At 34.8% G+C, this 12,490-nt stretch overlaps 1 protein-coding gene across 1 annotated transcript; it reads left to right on the top strand.

Moving 5' to 3' along the window:
- Positions 1-2,682: 2,682 nt before the first annotated feature.
- On the top strand, positions 2,683-9,678 carry LOC144850524 (uncharacterized). Its single transcript, XM_078707811.1, has 13 exons — positions 2,683-2,748; positions 2,938-3,090; positions 3,492-3,716; positions 4,271-4,386; positions 6,444-6,567; positions 6,659-6,849; positions 7,183-7,268; positions 7,356-7,473; positions 7,571-7,695; positions 7,795-7,928; positions 8,261-8,530; positions 8,821-9,081; positions 9,491-9,678. Exons 2-13 carry the CDS (start codon positions 3,036-3,038, stop codon positions 9,676-9,678), a joined length of 1,893 nt encoding a protein of 630 aa, XP_078563937.1. The 5' UTR covers positions 2,683-2,748; positions 2,938-3,035.
- Positions 9,679-12,490: the final 2,812 nt, after the last annotated feature.

Below are 12,490 nucleotides of genomic sequence, written 5' to 3'. Positions count from 1 at the left end.
AGTCTCGGTTGGGGCGACTTTTTCTCATTCTCACAGATTTCCTCATCTTTATCGTTTCAAATTAATTAATTAAATTTCAGTATATCACCGGGCGGTTTAGAATTAATGTTCTTTGCCTGATTTGTTTATATATATAAAAGTATCTCTTCAGAGATCCCTCCTCGTGAATAAAAATACTGAAAGATGAGGGCGTATCAATTTGATCTCTGGTGCGCGTGCGTACAACTGAGGACTAGTGCTGTTCCGCTGTACCACGCCGAGAATGTTAAAGAGTCGCTATCCAATTGAGTTCGAACAATACCATGAAAGCCCCAGTGGTCTAATGGTTAGGACATCTGCATATCAAGCAGGCGGTCCGAGTTCGAGTCTCGGTTGGGGCGACTTTTTCTCATTCTCACAGATTTCCTCATCTTTATCGTTTCAAATTAATTAATTAAATTTCAGTATATCACCGGGCGGTTTAGAATTAATGTTCTTTGCCTGCTTTGTTTATATATATAAAAGTATCTCTTCGGAGATCCCGCCTCGTGAATAAAAATACTGAAAGATGAGGGCGTATCAATTTGATCTCTGGTGCGCGTGCGTACAACTGAGGACTAGTGCTGTTCCGCCGTACCACGCCGAGAATGTTAAAGAGTCGCTATCCAATCGAGTTCGAACAATACCATGAAAGCCCCAGTGGTCTAATGGTTAGGACATCTGCATATCAAGCAGGCGGTCCGAGTTCGAGTCTCGGTTGGGGCGACTTTTTCTCATTCTCACAGATTTCCTCATCTTTATCGTTTCAAATTAATTAATTAAATTTCAGTATATCACCGGGCGGTTTAGAATTAATGTTCTTTGCCTGATTTGTGTATATATATATATATGTTGGTTCGGTGGGGTTTGCTATGTTTTTTTGGAGGTTTGCGGGGTTTAGCAATACCCTATTTTTCCCGCCAAATTGGACGCCATATTGGATTCTGGCATGATGATGTCATCGTATCGACTTGATTTATCAACTACTATGATAAGTAGTTATTAAAGTAAGCCTCAGCTAATTTCAATCATCATAACACAACTCCAAGTTAAAAAAAACGTGAATTGGTTTTCCCTATCCCCTATATATAGGTATTTGTGTGTTAATAGGAATTTGTGTGTGTTATATAGGCCAAAATTTAAAAGTGCCGTAAAAAATTTTCCCCAAGACCCTGGGATGGGGATTTTTTTTCTGACATTCTATATGGTATACTCTATCAGAAAAAACCAAAAACAAATTTTCCTATACTTTTTTCCCGCAAATGTGTATATTAACTGTTCTGCACCCAGGCTATATTGGAAAAGTTGACTATGCTTTGAATATATTAGCATTTTAATTTATTTGTTATTATTTTATCTCCGTAACCATTTTAATTACTTTTAATTTAGTGAGGCGTTTGCAGAATTTGAAATCATCCATGAATCTGAATCTGTTGGACCGAACGCTACGTTTTTTGAATGGCATCACTTCCACCTGAAAGATGGCGATGACTTGTTCATCGAACTAGACGTTGTCAACCAAGCTGGCCTCTCGGTAACGCAAAGGTCAGATGGTTTCAGAGTTGACCTTACACCACCGATCATGACATTTATTGGGGATGGAAGTACACCAGGAGAAGACATAGAATTTCAGGTTAGTTATGATTTATAGTTTTTATGTAGATGATGTGAATCAAATTATTATGCTTGAACAAACTCACATGCACATGTCTGCATGTTTAATAAACATTAGTATAGGCCAATAATTGTCACCATAAAACTTAAAATGTCAACAGGGTTTGTAGACTGATGCAAGTCATGTTGAGAAATAAGACCTAAATACATGGAACATGGTGCAGTACTTTGAAACTCCCAGAGATAAAGTTTAATACTCTTAAGCTCTGTCTACACTATCAAACTTTATGTGACAAAAAAAAGGGATGTGCCAAAATATGGACATGACGATGTCATATCACTACCATATTTGAGAATATCACTACCATATTTGCGCACATCACACTTTTTTTGTCCAACTAGTTTGATAGTGTAGGCAGAGCTTTACTGTTTGTTTATGATCTCATAATTTGTTTTCCTCAGTCAAATGACACATTGATATCCGCAAACTGGAATTTCCACGACCCAGAGTCCGACATGAACCACTACAAATTCTCAGTTTCGGAAACCTACGGAGGAACCACACACCAAATATTTCCAAGTAAGTGAAATGTTGAAATGATTTCTAGATGTCCAATTAACTTAGCAAATAGTGCTATGGATGGTGATATAATTCAAATATGGCGGGAATAACCTGTTTCGTGCAGCTTAACTTTGCCTGAATTGCCCACAGGTGTGTACAACATATTTCCTTCCCTCCTTCACTTTGTGTCTGGCAGCTGTAGCCAAACAGAGTTTTCATTTATTCTTTTTATTTTCATTTTATTCTCCAAGTGCAACAATGATAGAAGATGTAAAGGTACACTGGAGTAACCCCTCAAATGAATTTAATTGTCTTGATCATATTGTTTTTAGAAAATTATTTTAGACGTTTAAGTAACATTTTACTTTATTTCAGGTCCTCATGCTCACCCAGCATTTATAGAAGTGCCTCAAACCCAAGACGCCCATACAGAATACGATCTGACATTGAAAGAGAGCGGTCTGTACAACACCCGCATTTCTGGAGTGAATAACGCAGGTTTGACATCACCACATGAGACCAATGGTGTCATCATAGATCCGTCTCCACCTTTGGTAAGTTGTTTGTTACATTTAGTTAAAATTCCTTATTAAGAATATCTATGAATATTCATATGCTGCAGGATTACTGTAACAATGTTGACAATAAGGTTTAATACTTTAGGTGACTAAAATGTCTGTTAGTTGTCAGTTTTTAAGTTGTCAGTTGTTAGTGTGTAAGTTTTTCATCCAATTACATTTCAGCTGTCCAGCATCAAGGTTGGTGTCATGGATCCCGGTGAATCTGAAGAGTTTTTATTTGGATATGTTTGGCAAAGTGATCCATAAGGAATCAGAGCTACATGGATGCTGAGAGCGGTATTATATCGTATTGGGCTGCGATAGGAACTCAACCAGGTAACTGTTACTATTTAGTAGTTTAATTATGTTGTATTTGGAAAAAATGGGGCTTTTGATTTTGAGGTTTACAGAACTCATTGAAGTTATGAACAGTCTAAAAGTATTTAAAGCAACTTCTTCAATAACTGCTGTCTAAAAAGCTTAACTGGACGTACTTCTCTCTTCTGTTGTCAAAGTAAATTCTCTAATAACTGCAAATTATTGTAACAGTCTAACAAATGTATCTGGACGTACTTCTCTCTTCTGTTGTCAAAGTAAATTCTCTAATAACTGCAAATTATTGTAACAGTCTAACAAATGTATCTGGACGTACTTCTCTCTTCAGTAGTCAAAGTAAATTCTCTAATAATTGCAAATTACTGTAACAGTCTAAAAATCTTAACTGCTTAATTTTGTAGGTTCAAGTGATGTACAAGATTTCACAAGTATGGGTCCGGATGAATCAGCTTACATCAGTGGGCTAAATCTTACACTCACCGATGCAAGCACATGTTCAGATTTTGAGTTCTTGGATTCCTGCCAGCCAGTTTATTACCTTACTGTCAAGGCAGAGAACGGGGCGCAATCTTTCAGCGAGCCAGCTATTTCGTCACCTATACGAGTTGTTGAAGCTGACAAAATTGGTAAGCATTATACCTTATCAATTCATTTAATTTTAGAAAATTGACAAGGTTCTGTAAATTTACAAAATGTATTTATGACCAAATATTAGGTTGAATTTAGTCCTAAAACCTTTATTGTGGTTAGGTGAACGTCAAAGTACTGTAGTATTGCCTCAGAGAGCAATGTTAATTGGTCAGGTGTTTAGCCTTACTCTTAATAATTGAAGTTGCTCAGTACATTGAGAACACTTGGGAAGAATTATCAAGTAACTCTCAGTTAATTTAGTTTAATTTGTTTTAATCAGTGTTCTCAATGTCTGAATACTCTAGGTGTACTTTGACTATCACATGCCTGAATGCCTGTCAGTATACCGTGCGAGAGTGATGTGACACTTTGTAATTGTTTTTGTTAGTTTTTCATTTATCTGTTTTTGTAATATATCTAGGACTTGGAGCAAACATAATTCCTAATTATGTTTTTTATGCAAATGACAATAAATGGAAGTAATTTTGCACTGATGAATGAATATACATCTTATATATTACCAGTAATGATGTTATAATCAATATTGTAGGAATGGTTTGGGATGGAACAGAAACTGAAATTTTTGATGGTGTATTAATCAAAGCTCATGACATTGACTCACAGATGCAAAAGACAGAACTGTGTGTAATGTTCCATGGATTTGAGGTAGGCCTAACAAATTATTCATGATTGTATATATAACCTATATAACCTATCTATAAACCTTGTAGACATTGAAATATCTTTCTATAGACATACAAATATTGTTTAAACCGTATAGACATAGAAATATTGTTTGAACCGTGTAGACATAGAAATATTGTTTGAACCGTGTAGACATAGAAATATTATTTGAACCGTCTAGTCATACAAATATTGTTTAAACCGTATAGACATAGAAATATTGTTTGAACCGTGTAGACATTGAAATATTGTTTGAACCGTGTAGACATAGAAATATTGTTTGAACCGTGTAGACATTGAAATATTGTTTGAACCGTGTAGACATTGAAATATTGTTTGAACCGTGTAGACATAGAAATATTGTATGAACCGTGTAGACATAGAAATATTGTATGAACCGTGTAGACATAGAAATATTGTATGAACCGTGTAGACATAGAAATATTGTATGAACCGTGTAGACATAGAAATATTGTTTGAACCGTGTAGACATAGAAATATTGTTTGAACCATGTAGACATAGAAATATTGTATGAACCGTGTAGACATAGAAATATTGTATGAACCATGTAGACATAGAAATATTGTATGAACCATGTAGACATAGAAATATTGTATGAACCATGTAGACATTGAAATATTGTTTGAACCGTGTAGACATAGAAATATTGTATGAACCATGTAGACATAGAAATATTGTATGAACCGTGTAGACATAGAAATATTGTTTGAACCGTGTAGACATAGAAATATTGTATGAACCATGTAGACATAGAAATATTGTATGAACCATGTAGACATAGAAATATTGTATGAACCATGTAGACATAGAAATATTGTTTGAACCGTGTAGACATAGAAATATTGTATGAACCATGTAGACATAGAAATATTGTATGAACCATGTAGACATAGAAATATTGTATGAACCATGTAGACATTGAAATATTGTATGAACCATGTAGACATAGAAATATTGTATGAACCGTGTAGACATAGAAATATTGTATGAACCATGTAGACATTGAAATATTGTATGAACCATGTAGACATAGAAATATTGTATGAACCATGTAGACATAGAAATATTGTATGAACCATGTAGACATTGAAATATTGTTTGAACCGTGTAGACATTGAAATATTGTATGAACCGTGTAGACATAGAAATATTGTATGAACCATGTAGACATAGAAATATTGTATGAACCATGTAGACATAGAAATATTGTATGAACCATGTAGACATAGAAATATTGTTTGAACCGTGTAGACATAGAAATATTGTATGAACCATGTAGACATAGAAATATTGTATGAACCGTGTAGACATAGAAATATTGTTTGAACCGTGTAGACATTGAAATATTGTATGAACCATGTAGACATTGAAATATTGTATGAACCGTGTAGACATAGAAATATTGTATGAACCGTGTAGACATAGAAATATTGTATGAACCGTGTAGACATTGAAATATTGTTTGAACCATGTAGACATAGAAATATTGTATGAACCATGTAGACATAGAAATATTGTATGAACCGTGTAGACATAGAAATATTGTATGAACCGTGTAGACATAGAAATATTGTATGAACCATGTAGACATTGAAATATTGTTTGAACCATGTAGACATAGAAATATTGTATGAACCATGTAGACATAGAAATATTGTTTGAACCATGTAGACATAGAAATATTGTTTGAACCGTGTAGACATAGAAATATTGTATGAACCGTGTAGACATAGAAATATTGTTTGAACCATGTAGACATTGAAATATTGTATGAACCATGTAGACATGGAAATATTGTATGAACCGTGTAGACATAGAAATATTGTTTGAACCGTGTAGACATTGAAATATTGTTTGAACCGTGTAGACATAGAAATATTGTTTGAACCATGTAGACATAGAAATATTGTTTGAACCATGTAGACATTGAAATATTGTATGAACCATGTAGACATGGAAATATTGTTTGAACTGTTCAGACAGAAATTGTATCTCCTTTTTACTTTCTTTTCTTCAGAGTCAACTTGATGGCCTTACGTCATTTGAATGGGCAGTTGGTACAGAGCCTCGTTTGGACAATGTTCAACCGTTTTCTGATTTTGGACTTGTCCTTTACAAAGACCCAAACAAGGCAGGAACAGGTAATTGTCACTGTTTTTGTCCTACTACTCATCGTTTTTTAATTAAATTAGTTAAAAAAAAGTAATCATAGTGCGTTTGTTTTTTGCCTAGCTCTCCCAGGTTCAGGACATGGTTACACTACCCTCGCCCTAGAACATGGTGTTACTTATTACACAACAGTTCGTGCCATTACTGGTGCTGGCAATGTCCTAGAGGCAGCTTCTGATGGTGTTATAGTTGATCAAACTCCTGCAAAAATCCATTCTCTGACATTTGGACTTCCTGGTGAAAACGATACTGAGGTATTACTGCTCAAACATTTATTGTTCTTTTTGTTAAAATTTATTTCTGTTTTACCAGGCTTCATGTAACCATATGAAAGTCTATAGTGCCATGTAGAAATTATATATTTTTCTCAAAATTTGGTAAACTTTCATGCTTAATGAGAGAACATTTGTGCTGCTGAAGAAAATGGTGCAGGTACAAGTTGTCTTAAAATCTTATTTGTGTTAGCTAATCATTGGGTTCTATTCATTAGCAAATCATGTACTTCAAATTCATGTAAACATTCTTTGACTGTATAATAATTTGCAATGTAATCATACTGTATGCAAATATATTTTAAAGACTGCCAGGCTCAAGATGCTATTTGCCAGACCTCACTGACAACTGTTGTAGTTGCATGGCAACCGTTTACTGAATTGGAATCCTATATAACAAGGTAAATTTAAACTAGTATTGATGCTTGTATATATGGAACATTAAATATACAGTATAAAACATATACATTCTAATTTTTATTTCCCAGTTACGACATTGCCATTGGATCTGAGGTTGGAAAGTCAGATATAATGGAATTTAAGTCGATTTCTACAGATGAGACATACTACAAAGTTTCGGGATTAGACTTAAGTGAAATTCGTCAGGTAATTCTTTAAATATTGCATTCAAGATTTTCCAATCTATCTTATCTTTTTATATTCTTCCTGTGCATACCAATGTTGTATTTTTTTCGTTCCTAAGGTTTTTGTTATGGTCAAAGGAAACAATGCAGCCAGCTTGTCAACAGTTGGCTTTTCAAACAGCGTCTTCATAAGCAGAGTTTCTAGCGGCCGTCAACCACTCCGGAGCCCAATAGTAAATGATGTGTAAGACCCAACAAACTTGTTAAAGTTGAATATCAAGTCATAATTTTATGATGTACAAATACGTTTGATAATATTGCTAATTAATTTTATTTTCTATAGTGATTATCAATCTGAGGCCAATGAAATACGAGCATCGTGGGACTTTAGCGGAGACACTTGTCCAATTGTAAACTATGAATGGGCTATTAAACGAATCGATGGGATGGTTATACAGGATTTTATTGATGTTAAAAGTGAGTTATCCTTGCATTTTTAATTCTATTTATTTGTTGTATACTGTAGTTATTGTTTGTTAATGTACTTTACTGAAGATAGATATGGCTGATTGAAATTGAGAATTTCAGCATTCGGCATAAAGTTGTAGTTTATTCAACACAAAACTCAACTTAACTGCCTAACGTAAACGCAACATAAGCATAACTGGAATCATGTCACACATGATAACCATCACTAATTACAATCAGTACCTTTTAGACGCTTTATATTTTCAGTACTGTTCAGTTGCTCGAAAATCTACCAGACCTGTGATAACGTTTTACTAATTACCCATAATTTATATTTTCAGCGAAAACTATGGCAGTAAATGAAGCTGTAGTAATGGCAGACGGACAGACGTTTTACAGCATTGTCCGTGCCACAAACATGTTGGGCCATACTCAAGTTGTCAGAACAGACGGCTTAACACTGAGATTACAACCAATACTGCCTGGACACGTGTATGATGGAAGCATTATAGGATTCGACCTGAATGAACAAGCTTCGATTACAACACTCTCAGCCAAATGGGATGGGTTTGGTGTTGACGATCAGGAAAAGAAAGTTGTTATTCAAGATGGTGAGTTTTTTAAATTTCAATTAAAATCCACAAAAGATAATCAGATAAATATAATTAAATTTATTGGAAATATAAAAGAACAGAGTACTTTATTGAAAGTGTGTATGGTTGATTAGACTGTTCCATTTAATTTGTGGGGATTTAGTAATACAAATAGCTTTTCTATGTCTAATCGGGTTAGTTTCTTAGTAAGTAAGAGTAATGTTTATTTTACAATCAACGTAAATACAGAATATGAATGAATATAAATATTCTATCTTTTAAAAATAATTTTTGTTTCATTTATATAGGGTATACATATGCAGCCAATGATAAGCAGTTAATCGAGTATTACAGTGTTGCTATTGGAAACGACCGCCTGTATCCTAAGACACGTGACAACATCGTGCCATTTACAAACGTAGAGTTGAACACCGTGTGGACATTTACCGACTTGCTGTTAGATGAAAGGGCTACTTATTACGTAACAGTCCGGGCTTACGGAGGGCAGTTAGCTTATGCTGAAATTACATCAAATGGTATACAAGTCGGCAAAGGATTAGGAGTTGAAGGTAAGTAGGCCTAAACATTCCTTTGTAGACATTTTTTTTAGTATTCTTTGTGGGACTATGCTGCTGCTTGTATACCATATTTTGTACTAGTCTACATATTTTAACATCTTGTGCATCTAGATTGCTAGAACCTTGAACCTTGTGTAAATTTTCTGTAGTATGGTTGAAGTAACTAATATACAAAGAGCGTCTTCACAGGCATTCCTCAGCTTACAATCTGCTACTTCAAGACTTATTTTGAACTCATCTGAATGTCCCTATAATACGAGATAGTGCATACCATACCAATTACTGTTGTAGTTCAAATTTGAAAATTTATTCAACTTGTCATCTTGTACTATATGTTATTATACAGGCTTCTAGTCTTCTGAAGCTTTATATTATATGTAACGCGTTCATTTCTGTAAAGGTGGAGAAATTGAAACAAAGCTGTTCATCAGCCAAGATACAGGAACATCGTTTTCTTGGTCTAACTTCATATCAGACCAACCAATGTTCTTTTACATGTACGGCATTTCAAGTAAACCAGAGGCTACTAATATTGAATGTGATATCTTAAAGGTGCAGGTTTGTAAATGCATCAATACATTACAATAATAGTAATATTAACTAAGTGTAAGTATCATTATTTCTTTCAAGAGATTTACAATAATTTGTCTAATTGATTAATGAAATGCGAAGTTGAAATGTTTATGAAAAGTGAAGTCAAATTGTTTATTTATACTGTTGTGAACAGCGGTGCGGGAACGATTTTTGAAGTGGGGGTCAGGAGTGTATCCTTGATTTTAAAATAGGGGATGGGGGCTTAAACACCAAATACTTGAGCCACAGGCCCATGGTGGGGCTTTTGGTAAAGCGATTTTTGGTAAATGCTACTCTCGAACATAAAATTCATGATAAAATGGCACCTCTTACTAGTCTAGTTGGCCCAGAAATTACACCCTACACGAAAAAAAATAAATAAAAAATCATGAGCGGGCAGTGTGCTCGCATTGATTCTTGGAACTTCCCCGGTCCGTAATGGAAATGGCGCTCAAAGTCGTATTCACAGCAGAATAGGTCGAAGGGATTTCTGAACTGATTTCCAGACAGTCGGGCCAAAGTGCTCTCCCTTTGTGCAGCATTGTACGGAGCAGCTACTGGTACGGAGGAGTGTCTATTTTTTTTATTATCTAATTTTGGCGCAAAGCAATCGCTACCCCTGTATTATCAAAATACAAAAGGCATCTTCTTAGATGATGACAAAATATGAACAAAGCAGAACCAAATAACACAGCGACCATATTATTTTCAGAGACCAAGTTACTTGAAATTTCATAACAGACAGTCATACATACTTTTTGCATTAAAATGATTTTTAGCCTATCGTAAAGGCTGTTTGTATGGTTGAGCGAAAAGAGCTAGGGGGGTGTCAAAATGCTACATTTGACCCCCCGTGATTCATGATTTATTTTGAGAGGTGTGAAGTTAAATAGTGTTGTAATAATATGTGTACTTAATTTGCACAAAGTGGTGTAAATTTTAGTTATTTCCTGAATGGTTTCAGAAGACTTGATCCATACAAAAAAGAGGGACCACACAAGAGATGCTTGCTGTCTGTTACAGCCCAGAATAGATTGGAAATGCGATGAAAATTACCAATTTATTTTTTATGTTATCACCAGAATTTGGTTCTTATTTATCACAGATGGCAAAGAGTGAATGTGTATCTGAGGCATGTAAAGAGGTAGAGTCATTGTTTGATGTTGCCACTGTCACTAATACTGGCAAGGATACGTATGCAGAAGAGACACATCTGAGTTTGCAGCACAATCACAACTATTATATTGTTGTATTTGGTGAGTTTCTTTGTATTGGTTCTTTTATCTTATTTAATTTTACACTAGATATGTGCGCTTAACAAATATTATTATTTAATTTATTATTTAGTTTATTTACTAAAAACCTGGTGAACCTCACCTCAACTATGAAAATAGTAGACAGAAATTGTATATGATATTACAAAAGATGACCCTTTTCCATTGAAATATGAAATCTTAAGTACAATCATCTTCCTGTACTCATCACCACAATCTACCTGTACAATTTTCATTCTATGCTCTAAATTTCATTTCTTCTAAGGAAACGACGAAGCGGGACAGTGCAACAAAACCAGCAGATCTTTCAAAGTTGATTTAACAAAACCAATCGAAGGACGAATTTGGCTTGAAAACAACCCCCATGTTCCTACAGATTTTGTAAGTTATCTTTATATTAATAGTTTAATCCTATTCAATTATATGTCTCAATGATTCGTCTTTGGTAACAAATAGAAAATTTAGATACTTGCATATAAAGTATATCAAATCCATTACAAATTATTTGTTGTTTCTATTTCTAGCCTGCTTGGTTTACTGCTAACAGGGTTAACGATTCACTGGAGCAAGTTCAATGATCCAGAAAGCCAGATTGGTTATTACGAGATAGAACTACTGGTGGCGGCATCATGTAAAGCTGTAGTCTGGGCTCCAGACGGAGTTTTGTAAAAATATAAATATTTTTGCACATATGGCGTTTCATACGTGTATTACTTGAGTTTGGATACTCCGTCTGGGGAAACACGCATAAGTCACGTGGTTTGACACCAAGAATTCTTGGTGCATAAATTATCCAGTTGACTAGTTTCAGCCGCATGCCATTGGCTACTCACTCGTACGTCGTTTTAATATTCATATTTCAGAATTTCAAAGACTCAACATCTAAGACGATGCGCATGCACTATGTTACGTTTAGACAATGTGTACTTGAGTACATTGATGAAAATTTTTGAAGGCTAGAAATGATTTTATATGCCTAGTAAGTAGTAAACATTTGATGAGATTTTTCCCAAGAACATGAAAACTCGTCTTGATATGATAGGCTAGCTTCTCCGCCAAACAAACATTGAATGGATCATTTATTTAATTCCCACCCAGACCCTGTCCTGTTCTGTGTGGTGGTGTAGCCCTGTTGTGTGCCCGTCGGTGGTGGTATGTACCTTATTGGCGTTTTATTTGGCAGGTCGTACGTACAAGTTGAGTAGCCCTACAAAGGAGGCCTAGGCCAGGACTAAACAATTAATAAACAAAACAACTTGGCAACACGATTTTATATTTCAACAGTTGTTCAGTCTCGATCGTACATTCAGCACTGTACGTACGTACTCGATCTTTTTCATTTTGAAACAAAATGATCATTGGTTGATTCGAAATCCATATTTACATACCGCCCGCCCCATATAGCCAAATACGGTATGATAACCTACGTCATTCTTATCGGACGTTTGCGGTCTGCAAATCGATTTCTATACGTGTTTCACAAGTCTGTATTTTCAGACAAAAATCGCGGTCGAAATGAAAACAAATAAATAAAAAAAAAAGACAATAAATAC

Source organism: Antedon bifida, chromosome 8 (genome assembly GCF_963402885.1).
Source record: "Antedon bifida chromosome 8, ecAntBifi1.1, whole genome shotgun sequence".
Classification (NCBI taxonomy): domain Eukaryota; kingdom Metazoa; phylum Echinodermata; class Crinoidea; order Comatulida; family Antedonidae; genus Antedon; species Antedon bifida.
Note: the sequence above shows the minus strand (reverse complement) of the source record. Positions and strands in the feature narration are given on the sequence as shown.